The sequence below is a fragment of the Diospyros lotus genome, chromosome 9, assembly GCF_014633365.1.
Source record: "Diospyros lotus cultivar Yz01 chromosome 9, ASM1463336v1, whole genome shotgun sequence".
Classification (NCBI taxonomy): Eukaryota; Viridiplantae; Streptophyta; class Magnoliopsida; order Ericales; family Ebenaceae; genus Diospyros; species Diospyros lotus.
In genome coordinates this window covers 32,433,122-32,452,700 of record NC_068346.1, presented here as the reverse complement: position 1 = coordinate 32,452,700, position 19,579 = coordinate 32,433,122, and the positions used below count along the sequence as shown (strand labels likewise).

Here is a 19,579-nt window from a genome sequence, read left to right as displayed (position 1 = left end):
TTAATAGAATCAACATAAATAATAAACATAACAGAAAACGGAATTAAAAAAGTAAGAATGAGCAAACCAAATATTCACAAGAACACCAAGATTATCCTGGTTTAGATTGCTATAAGCAATCTACATCCAGCTTTAAGAATCCTCCAAGAGCAGCTTTTTTTTAATTTAGAAAGAATGAACACAGTACACTAGGTTCACTCTCGATTGCAAGCCTTCTCTCAATATTACAAAAGCTATTCTATGAACATAGCCTTTCATTTCTCAAAGCTTTCTCGAGAAACAACTGTATTATGCATTGTTAATGCCTAGTCCCCCCTTTCATATTTATAGAATATTAGAGTGATAATTCCTAGACTATTAAAAAACTAGATATTACCGGTTTATCCCCAACTTGACAGCTATTTACAAGTGAGTCCACTGCCTATCTCTACCCTCTAAAGTCGCATACTAACCTATACAAAAACATTGCTATTGATGTCAATACTTTTGACAAAACTCACACTATTGCAGCTAAATCAAGTACTGTGGAGCAGCAATGGAAATTAGGATTATGTTATAAGTGTGACGCCAAATTCAGCCTCGACCACCAATGTCAAAAATAGTTACTCTACATGGAAGGTACAGAGGAAGAAAATGAAGAACTGGCTGGAATTGGATGAAAAACAAGGTCAACAGCTGCAAGTTCTTGGGGACAAGAACTCTCTTGAGGAAGAGGGAATTGTCACGATCTTAAGGGTAGGAAAGGAATATTAATAAATTACAGTTGTAATAATTATATTTATAATAAATTTTTTTATCAGTAAATAAATATATGCATTGATCAAAATGGACTATACAAATACATTAGGCATACCCTGGAGAAACAAATGAAAAGACCAAGACTAATGACCCATAGCGAGGGATTCAAAATGAGATAAAACATAAGGATACAAAGAAAAAATAGTCTTGTATACTTGTGTTTTAACCTTATAAACGATGTTGTCCACAAATGGTCTTTGGCCTTAAAAAATGTGCCGATTGCGAGCTGCCCATAAGTAGTAGACTGTGTTGAAAGAGCTATTCTCTTGGCCTTAGGTTGCCAAGAAGATCCTCGACCCTCTTTTTTGATCCATTTTGAAGCGCTAGTAATGGATGACATAGATCGACGGATGCCAATCCAAGCTTTACTTTGCCCCCAAATCCCCGAATTCACTGAACATTGGAGAAATAGATGCTGATGGGATTTATCGCATGAACCACAAAGCCCGCAACCTCTCTCAATGTCCAAAAAATGTAGGTTGTCCTTTGTAAGCAATCTGGAATTAATATTGAGCCATAAGATAAATGCCTGTTTAGGGGGCATTGTTGAATTCCAGACATTCCCAACCCAAATTTTACTGGAACCCTTTGGACGAAAATGATTATAAACAGATGGCATTTTAATAGTGCCTCTTTGATTCTAGCTCTCAAATAACTGAATAGCTGCTACCACCGACCCCTCCAATCAGCACAAGGATTCTTTGATTGCAAATATTTTTTTCATTAGAGGAGAATCATCCTTTTTGCATGATATCTCCCAAATCGTAGAATGCCCAAGGTAAACATGGTTTACCCATCTAACCTAGAGAGTGTGCTATGGAGGTTCCATAAAACTTTGGCTAGCAAAGCAAAGTTCAGCATCTCAGATCTTTAAAGCCCAAGCCTACGTCTTTCTTCGGAAGGCAGACATCCTTCCAAGAAGCAAGTGAGTGAGGGGAATTCCAAAGAAACTACCTACATATTGAGTAATCTTTCCTATGACAACAGATGGAATAGGCAAGATAGTGAGCCAAAAGCACTCCACCCCCTGGTGAATACTCTTGATCAGCTCTGATCGACCTACATAGGATAGAGATACACATTTCCAAGCTTTAATATGACCCGCAATTATATTTATAAGAGGTGCGTAGTAATTAACTTTGAGCTTGGCAGTCGCAATCGGCATGCTGAGATACCAAAATGGCATTTGACCCTTCAAGAACTTGGATAAATTTTGGATGGCCTCTATGTCATGATTGTCAATACCGACATAATACATATTAGGCTTGAAATTATTCACATAAAGCCTAGATTTGGCTCCAAATTTAGAGAGGCAGTCTTAGCAAATTTTAACTGATGGAATGTCCTCCCTAGCTAGCAACGTAAGATCATCTGCAAAAAGCAAGGTGAGTAATACGAAGGCTGCCATAGCAAGGATAAAAATTAAAATCAGGGTTGTCAGTCGCAATCTTTAGTAATCTGGAGAAGTATTCCAGACACAGAACAAATAGGAACGGGGACAAGGGATCCCCTTGCCTTAAACCTTTCCTCCCTTTAAAGAACCCACATAAGCTGCCATTGATTAAAAGAGAAAATGCAGTAGTAGTGATGCACTCCATCACCCAATTAATATAAGTAATGGGGAAGCTGAGACTAGTAAGAACATCCTTAATAAACTGCTAGTTAACAAAATCAAAAGCCTTCCTGATATCCACCTTAGCGATCAAACGAGGAGAAACTCTCTTACGATTGTACTTCCTCAATAATTCTTGGGCTAAATGAATATTGTTAACCATGCTTCTTCCTTGAATGAATGCTGATTGAGCTTGATCAACCAAAGAGTCTAGGATGGGAACCAAATGAGCAGCCAAGATTTTGGAGATAACTTTATATGTAGCATTGCAACATGCAATTGGTCTATAATCCTGCACCATAGACGCATGAGAGGATTTAGGGATTAAGGCATATCAATATGATTCACTTGTTTCAGAAGAGAGCAGGAGCTGAAAAAATTAGTTATATTTGTAACAGTTAATTAGATGGTAATTGTTGTAATAGTTAGTTATATGTTGTTGTTATAGTCAGTTATAAAACAGTTAGACGGTTAAGGAGAGGTTTTATATGTAACCTAAGGTGATAGGAGAAAGGGATGGAATAACAAAAATAATCTTTTGCCTCTCTCTCTCTCTCTTGTCTCCCTCTCTCCCTATTCTATTCTATGTCCAGTATTCCATAATTGTCCAACCCTAATTCTATTCTACATTTGTAACAGTTAGTTAGATGGTAATTGTTGTAATAGTTAGTTATATGTTGTTGTTATAGTCAGTTATAAAACAGTTAGACGGTTAAGGAGAGGTTTTATATGTAACCTAAGGTGATAGGAGAAAGGGATGGAATAACAAAAATAATCTTTTGCCTCTCTCTCTCTCTCTTGTCTCCTTTTCTCCCCATTCTATTCTATGTCCAGTATTCCATAATTGTCCAACCCCAATTCTTAGGGCTTGACAATAACATTCAAAAAAATCTAGTAAAAAAAAAAGACAGAGAAAATCATCAGAGTGGCATAGCAGGTATGGGATCGGAAGCGGAGCGACTATGAAGGTGGAAGCATGAATCGCTTTCAGATTAGGTTGTCGACATTGAAGGCGGAACAACAGGGTGATTTGCTACTGTTTTCCAAGTTGTTGTAGTCGATCAAGAAGGTGAGGCAAGTGTAGGAGACTTTTGCAACAGGCGAGCCAGAAGGCAGAATTGGATCCGTTGCCTAGCTGTTCATTTGCTGGAGAATTTGTCACGGCTATGGTTCATTTTGCATTTTCATTTTTGTTTGTTTGCTGTATTTCCTTTATTGCATTTCAATTATGTTGTTTTGTTGTATTTCCTTTATTGCATTCCAGCTAATAGTCATATTCTAGCTAACAGATTCTGTTAGCTATAGGAGGCCACGTGTAAAGGCTCTAGGAAAAGACAAAACATTCTGTTGCAACCGCTGGGGAGGGAAGGATCCATTGCATCTATTCCCACTTGGTACGCCTATATGTACTACCATTTCACGAGAGAGGGCTATGAAAAGATTGAATACAAAATTACTTTGTTTCTCTCTATCTCTCTCGCCTTCTCTCTAACCCTATGTTCTTTCCACCTTCTTACTCGACTCCCTACTTCCATTTCCTTTCTCAACCACCAAGCCTAGTTAGCTCATTGTCACTGTGGCCTAGAACCGTGACAATTTGGTATTAGAGAATCGATTCTGGCCGAATTTGGTAGAAGCTTATGGCGGACGGTACCCGCATGAAGAATATGGAATCGCAGTTGCAGCAAGCCAACTCGTCCATGACCGAGGTCCAGAGACGCGTCGACCAGCTGGAGCTGGGAAATGGTCGCAACCATGAGGCAATCATAGCAATGGACCGCAAGCTGGAAAGAGCGATAGACGGCCTGGAGAGAAGGCTAGATGGAATGCTAGTCCAGATGCGGGAAGAAATGGCATAGATGCGAGAGGAACTCGGAACACAACTACAACAATTCATGCTGATGTTCACTCGCCAAAATTCAGTGAGCATGGCCCCGGAATTCCCTCCTAGAGATAGAACCGAACCCCTCTTAAGAAACGATGGAACAATGCACCAACCAGAGACTCTCGAGGTAGGAGGGGAGCAAGACGAGGAGGGGGAAACAATGCTGCACAGGGGTCGCATGGAGTAGGCACCTCGACAACAGCCGGGATTTCCCTTGCCCAGGATGGAGATACGCATATTTGAAGGGGACAACCCGCGTTGGTGGGTGAGAAAATGCGAGAGAATGTTCGAATGGTATGACATTCCGCAAGGTTGAAGGGTGACCTTAGCCACCGCTTACTTTAACGATGTAGTAGATGCATGGTATCAGGGGTGGATTAGTGTAAGGCACCATCCGACATGGGCTGAATTCATTGAGAAATTATGTGAGAGATTCGGGGAAATAAGTTTGTCTGATATTGTGGAGGAATTCAACAAACTCAGACAGGTTGGGGAGTTGAACGCTTATTTGAAAAGGTTTGAGGAGCTTCGATCAATTATGAGCAACCATGACCCACATCTCTCGGAGGCTTACTTTGTGTCCAGTTTCTTGAGTGGACTAAGTGAGGACCTCCAGCATATGGTAAAAATGATCAGACCCCGAACAGTGGAGCAAGCAGTGGAGTGCGCGAGGCTGCAGGAGATGGTGGTGGAGGCCTTGATGAAGAAGCAGAGGCAGCAGAGTAAGGCCATGGCGGTAGGGAACTCTCATCAGGGAGGGAGAGGATATAACAGAGAATGGGCAGCTAGTAATCTGGGAGCTAAACTGCCAGGTGTACCCCAGGTCATGGGGAGGTTTAACGAACAAAGGAGGCAACCAGGTTTGTGTTTCAAGTGCGGGGATAAGTACTTCCCAGGGCACCAATGTAGGAGACAAATTCTCCTACTGGAAGGAGATCCAGTGGAAGAGGCAGAAGAGGTTGTTGAGAGTGAATAGTGGGGAGAGGAAGACAATGGAGAAATATCATTCCATGCGTTAAAAGGAGTGACCAACAACAAGATAATTAAAGTCGAGGGAAAGGTGAAGGATAAGAATCTGATGATCTTGATAGATAGTGGAAGCACCCATAGCTTCCTTGATGAGGGTACCGTGAGGAGATTGAGAAGCCCGCTCTCGGATACCCCACCCCTTAGTGTGACAGTGGCTAATGGGGGTAGAGTGATTAGTAGCTCAGCTTGCCCAAGGTTCATTTGGGAAATGCAAGGGGAGGAGTTCAAAGCTGATCTTAGGCTTCTGCAACTGGGGGGCTGTGATGTGGTTTTAGGGGTTGACTGGATGAAGGAAGTCAGCACCATCAGTTTCGACTTCAACCGTATGGAAGTATCTTTTGAAAAAGGAGGGAAAAAGATGACACACAAGGGAGGGCGCGAAACTGGAGCCTGCAAGATGATGACAGGTAGGAGCCTAAAGCGAATCCTTCGGCACAATTGGGGCAAACTGACTCAGTTGTTCTCAATTGTAGCGGTGGAGGACGGGCAGGAGATAATGAGGACCGGGGAGCTTATCCTATCCATCAGCCACCAGCAGGGAGGAGTTGGTTAGGTACACTCTAGCCACCTTATTAATGATCTGTTGGTAGAATTTGGGGACTTATTTATTGAGCCTAATTCCTTACCACCCAACCGAGACCTAGACAACTCCATACACCTCAAGTCAGACTCCGAACCAGTCAATATCAGGGCTTATTGGTATTCACCCATCCAGAAAACAGAAATCGAAAGGATGGTAAAAGAAATGTTAAACCAATCCTTTATAAGTCCTAGCCACTGCCCCTTTGTCTCACCGGTCCTTCTAGTCAAAAAGAAGGATGGCACTTGGCGTTTTTGTGTAGACTACTGACAATTGAATGGCCTTACCATAAAAGACAAGTTCCCCATACCCTTAATTGAAGACCTAATGGATGAACTACATAATGCTACCATTTTCTCCAAGCTCGATCTTAGATCGGGCTATCACCAAATTAGAATGAAAGCTGAGGATATCCACAAAACTGCCTTCAGAACTCACCATAGACATTTTGAATTCCGGGTGATGCCTTTTTGGCGCACCAATGCACCAGCTACCTTTCAAGCTCTCATGAATTGAATCTTTGAACCTTATTTGAGAAAATTTGTATTAGTTTTCTTTGATGACATCCTCGTTTATAGCCCAAACCTCAAACAACACCTATCCCATCTCAGAACTACCCTGGAAGTCCTCAAATCCAACCAACTTTTCATGAAAAGGACTAAGTGTTGCTTCGGCTAAGATCATGTGGAATACTTGGGCCATATAATATCGGGGAAAGGAGTGAGAACGGACCCAAAGAAGGTGGAGGCCATGATCAACTGGCCCAAACCCGCGAACTTGAAGGCTCTAAGAGGGTTCCTCGGCCTCACGGGATATTATAAACGGTTTGTTAAAGGATATGGCATTATCAGCCGCCCCCTAACTAAGTTGCTAAAGAAGAGGAACTTCAAATGGGGGGAGGAGGCCAAAGCAGCCTTCGAGAAGCGTAAGGAGGCGGTGAGCTCAGTGCCGGCTTTAGGGTTACCAAATTTTAATGAACCCTTTGTATTGGAGACAAATGCTTGTGGAGCTGGTGTAGGGGCAATCCTAATGCAGAAGGGTAGGCCTCTAGCATTCTTAAGCCAGGCTTTGAGCGCCAAGCACTTGGGATTGAGCATATATGAGAAGGAATTCCTAGCAGTCTTGATGGCGGTTGAGAGGTGGAGATACTACTTAGAAAGGGGTAGATTTATCATCAAGACAGATCATGAGAGCCTAAAATTTTTACTACAGCAGAAGCTACAAATTCAACTACAAAAGAGAGGCATGGCCAAGCTGATAGGGCTCGACTATTCCATACAGTTCAGGCGAGGTAAGGAAAATATAGCTGCAGATGCACTATCAAGGTGTTAAGAGGAAGGCAGCTTGGCAACTATTATTACAATAATTCCCGAATGGTTCCAGGAGGTGGTTGACAGCTATGTCGACGATGAGTAGATTGGGGAGCTCATGGAGAGGTTGGCGATGGAGAACCTAATGGGGCTGGAAACTATACTCTACAGGACGGGATGTTGAGGTTTAAAGGTAGGCTGGTCATAGGGAGCAAGGGGAACCTTAAGCAGAAGATTTTACAGTCATTGCATGACTCACTCGTAGGGGGGCATTTGGGGATCCAAAATACCTACCTCTGAATTAGGCAATTGTTTATTGGCCCAAGATGAAGGCGGACGTTAAAAACTGTGTTGGCTTGCAATATATGCAAGAGGTGTAAACTGGAGAATGTGGCCTATCCAAGCCTCTTACAACCTCTACCAGTACTGGGTCGAGCTTGGGTTAGTGTCTCCATGGATTTCATCGAGGGGCTACCTAAATCAGAAGGGAAGGATAATATTTTGGTTGTAGTGGATCGGTTCACGAAGTTCGCACAGTTTATAGGGTTGGCCCACCCTTACACAGCTAAGGAAGTGGCTAGAATGTTTATGGACAGAGTAGTATCACAGCATGGAGTGCCAAGCACCATAATATCAGACCACGACCGGGTGTTCACAAGCCACTTCTGGCAAGAATTGATGGGATCTATAGGGATTAAGCTTAATATGTCAATCGCCTATCATCCCCAATCAGATGGGCAGACTGAGAGGGTCAACCAGGTGTTGGAAACCTACCTAAGGTGCATATGTAAACAACAGCCCAAACACTGGCATAGATGGTTGGCATTGGCACAATGGTGGTATAATACCACCCACCATACATCCTTAAAAATGTCCTCCCATGAGGCCTGTATGGATGTCCACCGCCGCTATTGCCGGCTACTGGAGGGCATGCAACAGAGATATCGGTGGAAGAATACTTGCAACAAAGGAGGATAGTCTTGCAGCAACTAAAGTAAGAATTGGCATCGGCTCGGAATAGGATAAAACATTATGCTGACAAAAGGAGAAGTGACCGAGAATTTAAAGTGGGAGAAAGGGTGTATCTCACCTGAAGGCCCTCAGTCAAGAGGCGGTAACCAAGTTGAGCCCTCGGTACTTTGGACCGTTCACTGTAACAGAGAAAATAGCTAAGGTGGCTTACAGACTCCAACTACTCGAAGGATCCCACTTACACCCTGTCTTCCATGTATCCTTGCTGAAGTGATCAACCGAGGCGGAATCGACAGACACGGTCTTACCAGCACTGCGTAGGGAAAAAGAAGGGCCTACAAAACCAGAAGCTATTATAGACAGAAGGGTGATCCACAACCAAGGGGCCCCTCTAATTGAAGTATTGGTGAAGTGGAACCAGGGAAGTAACAAGGACAACTCGTGGGAATATCTACCAGGCCTGCTCCAACGTTTTCCAAGATCAGCAAGCCTACTCAGCATTTCTTGAGGACAAGAAATGTTCCGCGCGGGGGGGGGGGGGGGGGAATTGTCACGGCTATGGTCCATTTTGCATTTTCATTTATGTTCGTTTGCTGTATTTCCTTTATTGCATTTCAATTCTGTTGTTTTGCTATATTTCCTTATTGCATTCCAGCTAATAGTCATATTCTAGCTAACAAATTCTGTTAGCTATAGGAGGCCACGTGTAAAGGCCCTAGGAAAAGACAAAACATTCTGTTGCAACCGCTGGGGAGGGAAGGATCCGCTGCATCTATTCCCACCTGGTATGCCTATATGTACTACTCCCATTTCACGGGAGAGGACTATGAAAAGATTGAATACAAAATTACTCTGTTTCTCTCTATCTCTCTTGCCTTCTCTCTAACCCTCTGTTCTTTCTACCTTCTTACTCGACTCCCACTTCCATTTCCTTTCTCAACCACCGAGCTTGGTTAGCTCATTGTCACTGTGGCCTAGAACCGTGACAGAATTGAAGATCGTTAATTGTGGGGAGGTGATTGCTTGTCCTGGGCGACTATTGTGAAGCAGAAGAGCAGGTTGATTGTAGCTATTTTTCAAGGCTGGGCAGTGTGGGTCAGCAAGCCGAAGCAATTGGAAGTAGTACCGGAGACGGACAATTTTCAAAAATTGACTCAGATGCCTAGTGGGATAAACGGTTGTTGTAGTGCTGAGGATTGGGGTTTGAGAGGTAGACTCCATCGGCTAGCTAGCCAGGTGAGTTTTGATCCATTTAGGCTATTATCGGCCAATATGGTTAATTTTCAAGTGATAAAGCAGCCCTCAGTTCAGACGTGTGAATTTGGGAGGCGAAGTAGGGTGGAAAGAGTTCCAATTTCTAGGCTTGTGGCTGGTTCCACCCTTGAAAGTTCAGCCAAGACAAACGGTATACTTGTGAGGCCATGGGAGACTCAATTGCAACAGAAGAATGCTGCCTTTTCAGTAAGGTGTCCTGCTCGTGAAGCCAAGGGAGGCAGTACACCCATGAGGCAATTAGAGCCTCAATGGTAGTAGGAGAAGGTTGCATATTCAGTTGGCAGCAATAGGAATCATGAACATTTTAGCCAAAAGAATCAAGCACGGGAAAGGCTGAATAATGAGTCTAGCCAAATTGACAAGAAACCCAACAATAGGATACATGGAGAGTGTAAGGAATTCGGAGGTATGATACACGAACAGTTGCAAGAGTTTGCAATGATACTTACTAAGAAGTATCATTACAGCTTTCCAGCTGAATTCTTTGAGGATTATCGCGAAAGTTTTAACAAAGATGAATTTCTCAAAATGGACCTACCAAAAGCTAAGGATTCTTTGGCTTGGGTTAAAATGGGTAGCGAGAAAGTGGAGAGAGCTGAGGAGTACATGGAAGAAGGGATTGAAGAATTGGGGGATGGCAGTCCAATGGTTGACAGCATCTCAAGCACCCCCACTGGTACTGAGAATCCAGATGCTAAAACCCTCAATATGACACCATTGGAGGAGGTAACTGTTGAGGATGAAGCTAAGATGTTCGCTAGCAATCTGGGAGCCAAAGATCTTGGAATGGAAACGACCACAACAGCCTTAGATTGTGGAGATCTTAAATCTATTTCTCTTGAAAGAATAGGAATGGAAGGAGTTGTTGAATTTCCTACTATGGATCAAGTAACTCAAACTGAGAAATCAGTCAATTGAGAGGAAACTTGTGTCTTAATCGAAGTGGATAACCAATGGAGGGCAGTTCAAGATTGGTTAGAGGTTAAGGGAGGATGCTTGCTTGAAATTGATTACACTAAAACCTTCCAGCAGTATGTTTATGATCTAGAGCAATGGAGGATGCAAAAGGATAAAACAAAACAAGATGAAAGGAAGAAAGGGAAGGGATTCTTTGTTGAAGGGACCGAGACCCTTGTTGTTTTGCTTATTCATGTTTCCATTAGTGTGGCAGCAAGACATAATGTTGTTGCTGCTGAGGAGAAAGAAAAGGGAAAAACAAGATAAGGAGGAGGAAAAGCGAAGAAGAAACCAATGGGTGAAGATGGGCATTGGATGAAGAAACAGTGGCTTAGTTGTAATAAGTTTTTTGGGGACAAGAAACCTTTCAAGGGGAGGGGAATGTCACTAACTCAAGTCTCAAGGGTAATTAGAAGGGTATTATTGTAATAAGGTTGTAGTAGTTAGTAGGAGGTATTTTGTGAGTTGTTAGAAGCACATGGGCGCTATTTTCCAGATTTCATTTATTGTTGAATAGCCTATAAATAGGCCCTAATATGTAGAGAAAGCATGCTTGAATTGAATGAAAGAAACTCTAATTCTCTCTCTAAGATTTCTCTCCAATCTCCCTCACGTTTCTCCCCCCTTTCTCTCAATATCTCTCCCCCTTTCTACTAATTTCCCCCTTCCTACAATTCTGATTTCTCTCCTAATTCCTATCACAATCCTAGCTAACCCTAGGAATGTAACCGTCATTATATTTTCTTGAAGCAATCTCCTCCTTGTTGATTCTGTCGCTTTAGTTTTGTTGTTCAATCCTTTGGTTTGACTAGAAGTGAAGCTGTTCATTCAGTTTTTTGTTGTATTGTTGCTACTAGAGGTGTCATCTATTTGGTAGTGTATGTGGATGATATTGTCATCACGAGTGATGATGAGCTAGACATATCTCAATTAAAGGTTAAATCATCATTCCCATTTTCAGACTAAAGATATGGGTTGGCTGTGGCATTTCTTGGGTATTGAAGTTGCTCAATTTGAGCATGGTATTTGTATATCCGAGTGGAAATATGCTCTTGATATCTCAGAGGAGACAGGTATGGTGGATTCTAGACCTACTGATACTCCTATGAATCCAATACAAAGCTGGTTCCCAGTCAGGAGGAGCTTATTGCTGATCCATGGGGGTATAAGAGATTGGTTGGGAAGCTGAATTATCTTACAGTCACTAGACTTGTCCCTACTTTTTCTGTTAGTCGTTAACTAGTTTTTGGACTCACCTAGAGAGTCATTGGCTTGCTTTTGTGCGCATCTTGCAGTATATCAAGAGCTCGCCTGGTAGAGGTTTGTTATTTCAGGATAATGGTCATACACAAGTTACAGGTTATGCTGATGCTGATTGGGTTGGTTGTCCTTTTGACAGACACTCGACTTCAGGCTATTGTGTAATGGTTGTAGGCAATTTGATTTCTTGGAAAAGTAAGAAACATGTTGTGGCTAGATCTAATGCAGAGGCAGAATATCGGACTATGGCACTAGCTACACGTGAGCTAGTTTGGATTAAACAGCTTCTTAAAGAGTTGCAGTTTGGAGATTCAGGGTATGTGCAGCTCATGTGTGACAATCAAGCTACTCTTCATATTGTCTCTAATCTAATTTTTCATTAGAGGGCCAAACATATTGAAATAAACTGTCATTTTGTACGTGAAAGCCTACTTTCTGGTGAGATTACCACTGGTTTTGTGGGAACTACTGATCAGCTGGTTGATCTGTTCGCGGAAGCACTTTGAGGTCTGAGGATTAACTACATTTGTATCAAGCTAGGCACATATTACATGTATTTGCTTGCTTGAGGGGGAGTGTTGAGAATGCAGTTAGTATTTGTACATAATAGAGCTAGTTAGCTTGTATGTTCTAGATAGCTTGTATTCTGTACATACTTGTACCTAGCAGGTATATGCATACCTGAACTTGAGTCCAGATTTGTGATTGAGTTTTTCCCTCCATTCGTTCTCTCTCTTTCTTTCTACCTCTCCTATCTCTGTTTCAATAACTAGGCCATGTTTGGTGTACAGAAATGTGAACGAGATATTACTTGTTATTAAGTAACCAATGAACAAAATGCCCTTTTGTCCTGTAATATTATATATAATTTTCACACACATACAAGTATCTTAAGAGATCACATCTTCATATGAATATAATTATATAACAACATATCCAGCCGTTATCCCACTATGTGGGGTTGGCTACATAAATTCTAGATTTCTATGTGGGTTACATCCCAACAGATAATTTGTCTAGAATTCATATTTGGATCCGACTAGGTTTTACGCTGGCTGTCGGCTACCTAACGCAACCCTCCTCCTTTATCCGGGCTTGGGACCGGCAGTAGATAATATCCCTTGGCGGAATAATGAATATGAATATAATTATATATTATAACAAAAAGGGAAAAAGCTCTGGCTAGTGTGGCGGAGCAGTTGGAACTCCAATGCTGGGTTTCGATGATTAGAGAAGGAGGGATAATGACGGATAAAGATTTGAGATGGTGGAGGTGGTCAATTGTGGTGGCAATTGAAGATCAAAGATGGTGGTGGTGGAAGATCAGAGATGGTGAAGGTGGCTAGTTGCAGTGGTAGTGGATGATTGGAGATGCTGGAGGTGGCCAGTGGCAGTGGACGGTGACAATTGGTGGGTCGGATGGAGAAGAGAAGGAAAGAGAGAGAGAGAGAGAGAGAGGAAAGAGAATAACAAAATGTTTATATAGTGAGGGGAAAATTTGTTAAAATCAAAAGATTCTTAATCCCCCTTGGCCGGACTAATTTATATCTAGAGGGGTCAGTTATTAATTTATCCCACTTGGGTGAGGTAAACTAATCCCTTACATAGTTAATGTTGCTTCTTTAAAAATACCACACAAAGTAATATTGTCCCAGACGGTGCTACTCCCCAATCTGTCTATAATCATCAATATCATATTCTCCTTCACAGTTACCATTGAATACAGGCATATCCTCTTGTTTTTATTCTTGATCCTCTTTATCTTCTTTCTCATCAGCATCAATCAATTTTTTCACCTTCAACGGCTTTACTGTCTTTTTCTATCAATCTTTTAGGTCATTGGACCTGCATAAAGTATAAGTATTGTTAGAAGATGGATGGGTGTTCAAATCCTTCTGATTTTATTTCTAAATTTGGCTTGGATAGGAATCAACCGATTCACTTCAGATTCTTTCAATTTTTGATTCCCCCATAGATTCGTACCGCTTTAGTTCAAATTTGTATCAAATTGGTCAATTCTAACTACTATCCACTACCAACCACTATCTGTTTAATAGCATTATTAGCATATTTCCGGATCCTGCTTCAAATTAATGCTGACATATATTCCAGTATGTTGGGAGAGTTATACCTCTGGTTTCCAGTAAGTTGAGATGCTTCTATATGGAATTCTATAAATTGAAACAACTAATTACCTGCAATGCCTATGTAATTTTGTTGGCTTCCTAGCTGACAAGCTTTTTTTGCTTCTAAATGTGTCAATTTGTTGTAATGCTAAAAACAATAGGGAAAATGTCATTTTAACTTTTCTTTTGTTGAGAAAAATCCTAAATGAAACATAAGACCCTAGTAAATCATTTTCTCATTGTCAAAAATCTTATAGCCAATTGTTAGAATTTGTACATCCTTCTGAATCATGGCATGGTCCCATGTAAATCATACTCTCATTGTCAAAATTCTTATAGCCAATTTTTATAAACTGTACACTCTTCTGAACTAAGTTTGAAACGGTGCATTTCTACTGGTTTATGGGAGTTCTCTGTTGGAATAAAACTTATGCTGTCTGATGCAGCAGTGCAATGTCACCATGGCACTAACCTGAGTTGCAACAGATACTGCAATTAAATTCAGGCCTTTATGTTTTGGCTAGTTGCCAGATTATTCAGCTTGTATGAGAAGCAATAGTTTAGCAAGCACAATTGTCTAGTGGTCCATGAGATCTGACCATCAATTAAATCCTGGCCTTACGGTGCGACTAACAACACTCCATTTATGAATCCCTCGATGTTGAACTGTTTTCTTGTGGGAATTTGGCCATATTTTTGTGTTTGTGATACTGAAATCTAAGTGATAATCTGACAATAGATTTCTTATGTAAAACTTGTTGCATCGGTACTAATTCAGATTTTGCAAGTGCTGAGAACTCTAAAGATGTGGTTATTTTGTTTTCCAATTGATGGTACTCTATTTGCTCGTATCATTTGAGAGCTTCTTGATTCTTAATCTTTGATGCCATCTTTTTCCTTAATTTTGCAGGCAGTTTCCTATATTAAAACCTTGTATGCATTTACAAATGAAACATTGGCCAAGTATTCTTATGCAACATCACTGCAAGCGACATTGAGATATGGTATATTGATCAGTTTGGTACAAGGACTTGGACTCGGATTTACATATGGGCTTGCCATTTGTTCTTGTGCCTTACAACTTTGGGTTGGAAGATTCCTTGTTGCACGTGGAAATGCTCATGGTGGTGAAATCATAACTGCTCTGTTTGCTGTAATTTTAAGCGGCCTGTAAGCACCGTCTTTTCTTCCTCTCACCTTTTAATCATATTTTGCTGTCTAAAAGGAAGAAAATTTGATTTTCGTTTGTGATCTTGGTTAGCTTATAAATGGAAATTTCATGAACAGTTGAAAATATGGGAACAGTTTAAAGATATCAGAGATACATCATCAAACAAGTTTGATCAATAATAAACAAAAACACATATCAGTAGCAAGGTTTAGTCCTGTGGGAGATCTTTTGATAACAAGGTCAAAAGTTGTTTTTCTTAATTATAATAGGATTAAAACCAATGTTTTCCAAAGGTCAATAAGAAAACTAAGATATGATTTATGTGGTTTGTTGGTGACTTTGTTTTACTTTGTCAGATAAAACATGAGATGATTGATTCTAGAAGTAATTGTTTAAAAAAGAAAGAGATACATGTGCTACATATGCTAGATATTAGGTGGCTTAATCATGTTTTAATTTTCTTTTTTCCCCGCCCCACCCACCCACCCTAAAAATAAGAATGAGAATGAGATTAAAAGTTATAAATAAACAGAGGAAACTTTTTATGGATTTATTTGGATTGTTTCTTTCCGTAAATTTATTTATTTTTTATGGAATGAAAGATTGTAACTTTATTAATGTTTCTTGTTGGTTTTTGAATATCTGAAATGTTATGAAAGGAAATGAAATTTTTGTTTCTTGCTTTATGTATTTCTCTTTTTTTGTGAAGATCATCCTTATGATTGCTTTTGTGCTTCACAGTGGATTGAATCAGGCTGCAACAAACTTCTACTCTTTTGAGCAAGGGAGAATTGCTGCTTATAGACTCTTTGAGATGATAAGCCGTTCATCTTCCGTTGTTAATCATGATGGAATTACTTTACCTTCTGTACAAGGAAACATTGAATTTAGAAATGTATATTTCAGCTATTTATCCCGTCCTGAAATTCCTATCTTGAGTGGGTTCTACCTCACAATACCTGCTAAAAAAGCAGTGGCACTTGTTGGCAGAAATGGCTCTGGTAAAAGCAGTATTATACCACTTATGGAGCGGTTTTATGACCCTACATTAGGTATTATGAACTTACGTGTTTCTTCTTTCAATGATTTCTCATTTTATTTCTGGTCAAGTTTCCGTTGAAACCGTAAAGATCTCATCCTAGCACTAATTCCTATGATTTTCTGTTATGCACTGCAGGAGAAGTCCTCCTGGATGGAGAGAATATAAAGAACCTCAAACTGGAGTGGCTAAGAAGCCAAATTGGTTTAGTTACCCAGGAACCTGCATTGTTAAGTCTTAGTATAGGAGACAACATTGCTTATGGGCGGCCTGATGCTAAATTGGAGCAGATTGAGGAAGCTGCTAAAATTGCTCATGCTCATACGTTTATCAGTTCACTTGAGAAAGGGTATGATACACAGGTAAAATCCAACTAAAAGAATGTCTATCTAAACTACATGTTTTAGTGGTTCCGCATCTTTTACATATTTTTTTGGTGGGAATTTATTCTTTTCCGCATGTCAGGTGGGTAGAGCTGGCTTAGCATTGACAGATGAACAGAAGATAAAGCTCTCTGTGGCTAGGGCTGTGCTTTCAAATCCATCTATTCTTCTTCTTGACGAAGTTACTGGTGGACTTGATTTTGAAGCTGAAAGATCTGTTCAGGGGGCTCTGGATCTCCTCATGTTAGGTCGGTCAACTATTATTATTGCTAGGCGGCTTAGTCTTATAAGGAATGCTGATTATATAGCAGTGATGGAAGAGGGACAGCTTGTTGAAATGGGCACACATGATGAGTTAACGACCTTGGATGGCCTTTATGCGGAGCTTCTTAGATGTGAAGAAGCTGCAAAACTTCCTCGGAGGTATTGTACCATTAAATTTATGCATTGGTTGAAAATGGTAATTATCTTATTCTGTGCAAGGAATCGAGTTGTCAAGTTTCTGCACTTATGCATAGTCATTAGAATAATCCTTCTTACACATTATATTCTTTGCTAATAATTGAATTTTATCTATACTTCTATGTGTTTCCTTTTTCTTTTAATCTAGGATGCCAATGAGGAACCATAAGGAAAGAACAACTTTCCAAATTGAGAAAGATTCATCAACAAGTCACAGCTTCCAAGAACCATCATCCCCTAAAATGGTCAAATCACCATCTCTTCAGAGAGTTTCTGGTATGCATCTATTCCGGTCTTCAGATGTTGCATTCAGTTCACAAGAATCCCCAGGAGTTCATAGCCCAACACCTGAGCAAATGGTGGAGAATGGTGTGCCCTTGGAAATTACAGATAAGGAACCATCTATAAGAAGGCAGGATAGTTTTGAAATGAGACTCCCTGACCTACCCAAAATTGATGTTCTGCCAGGGAACAAACAGGCATCTAATACTTCTGATCCTGAATCTCCTGTATCACCTCTTTTGACTTCTGATCCAAAAAATGAACGTTCTCATTCGCAAACTTTTAGTCGGCCACATGGCCAATCTGATGATATGCCAGTGAAAATGAAGGAAGCAGAAGATAGAAGGCATCGAAAAGAACCATCACTTTGGAGGCTTGTAGAGCTTAGCTTAGCAGAGTGGCTTTATGCTGTTTTAGGAAGCACTGGTGCTGCTATCTTTGGTTCATTTAATCCCCTCCTTGCTTATGTTGTTGCACTGATAGTTACAGCATACTATAGAGATCAGCATCATCATCTACGAGATGAAGTAAATAAGTGGTGCTTAATCATTACCTGCATAGGCATTGTGACTGTTGTTGCCAATTTTCTGCAGCACTTCTACTTTGGTATAATGGGGGAGAAAATGACTGAACGAGTTAGGAGAATGATGTTCTCAGGTACTTTGCTCCTTCTGGATAGTGCGTGCACATTTTTTTTTAAATCTTTTTGCCCCCCCCGGGGGGGGGGGGGGGGGGGGGGGGGGGGGGCAGCTTAATGTATACTTTACTTTATGTGGATTTCTACTTCTTCTGAATACAGATCTAAATCTGTTCTGGATATGCATTTTAAAGTGTTGTGATGCAGTATCTGTCATTTGAGTATGGTGTTGCTTTGTACCTTACACCCTTGATGTTGATGTTACAGCTATGCTCCGTAATGAAGTTGGATGGTTTGATGAAGAGGAAAACAGTGCAGACACCTTGTCGATGCGCTTAGCAAATGATGCAACATTTGTGAGAGCTGCTTTTAGCAACCGGCTTTCTATATTAATACAGGACAGTGCAGCTGTTGCAGTGGCTGTTCTTATTGGAATGTTTCTACATTGGCGACTGGCACTAGTGGCTTTGGCAACTCTACCTATCCTAACAGTATCTGCTATTGCACAGGTTCATGTCTCCTCTAAATACTTATTCTTAAACTTATTCCCAGTTACTGTATGGTTAAATAATGAATGAGGAACATCTGAAGATTACCATTGATCTTGAATGGTTAAAAGGATATTCTCCAGGATGGAAAAATTGAGGTCCTTATTCCCTAGTTTGGGGTTCCATACTTTCCCAAAATATCTTATCCCAATGATGGAGAAATGCCCTGCCCACTTTCCTGGTTTTTATGCAATATCTGTATGAGGCCACTTCACTCATAAGCTATCAAGTGCTTGTAAATCTACCACTTCACTCATAAGCTATCAAGTGCTTGTAAATCTATCACATCATTCTTTCTGTCTTCTGGACTAAAAGTCTAATTTAATTTTCGTTTCTTTTTTTTTTTTTTTTTTTGCTCATTAATTTAGTTTTCATTACTTCTTTGTTGAGATGAGAAGTAGGAATTTTCCTCTGAGAATTGTTATGTGGCTCTATAGAATCAGATCAGCTGCAAAAACATAATCTAATTTGGTTTATCAACTAAATTTTAAAGAGGAGAAAACTGGCACAGAAAGTGTTTATACCTTGTTTATAATTTGCCTACTGAAAATCTAACCTTAAGCAAATGCTGTCTAACAATCTTTTTTTGTCAGTATCATAGACTTGGAACACAATTTAACCTTTTCATGTAAAGTAAATATACTATTTCAGTAATTTCCTCAACAACTCACTCTAAATGAACTAGGCCACCATCAGTCAGATATATCCTATCAAGTAATGTGTATTCCGTTCATTTTGCATTTGCTTTGTCCTCAACCTACATAAGCTTAGTTTTGTGTCTCATTTCTCATATCAATCCCATCTCTCTCTCTCTCTCACACACACACATGCGCGCGCGCGCGCGCTCGCGCACGTACGCACGCATTGTATTCTTATTCATGGTAGTTAGATGCATGACTTCTTTGTGAACCTATTCATTAGTGTGTATGTAAGAAAATTCTATGCTAAGGGATCCTGCATCTCTGTTTATTGATATCTTGATACAGCTCTTGTATAGACCTTCATAACTACATTTTCTGAAAGATTCATATAGTTGGAGCTGTAAGATAACTACAGTGTTAAGGAATTTTAAAACTCCTGCTCTTACTTCCATGGGCATGCTTATGCAAGTATTCTTCATTTCTTTGGCACCCTTGTCTTCACAAGCCAGTTGAATCATTACCCAAAATTAGTTAAATATTGTACTTCCTGACGCTTTAACTGGGACACCTCGTGTTTTTTTTCCCTTTTATTTATTATTTTTTATTATTCAT

The 19,579-nt window shown here is 40.4% G+C and overlaps 1 protein-coding gene across 1 annotated transcript in view; it reads left to right on the top strand.

The window, feature by feature from the left end:
- The window catches only part of LOC127809459 (ABC transporter B family member 6-like), a 43,655-nt gene that overhangs the window by 21,804 nt on the left and 2,272 nt on the right, over positions 1-19,579 (top strand). Inside the window, exons 5-10 of the mRNA XM_052348259.1 lie at positions 14,715-14,974; positions 15,717-16,027; positions 16,153-16,376; positions 16,480-16,820; positions 17,008-17,798; positions 18,046-18,287. Coding sequence (XP_052204219.1) covers positions 14,715-14,974; positions 15,717-16,027; positions 16,153-16,376; positions 16,480-16,820; positions 17,008-17,798; positions 18,046-18,287 — 2,169 coding nt within the window. The remainder of the gene's footprint in view (positions 1-14,714; positions 14,975-15,716; positions 16,028-16,152; positions 16,377-16,479; positions 16,821-17,007; positions 17,799-18,045; positions 18,288-19,579) is intronic.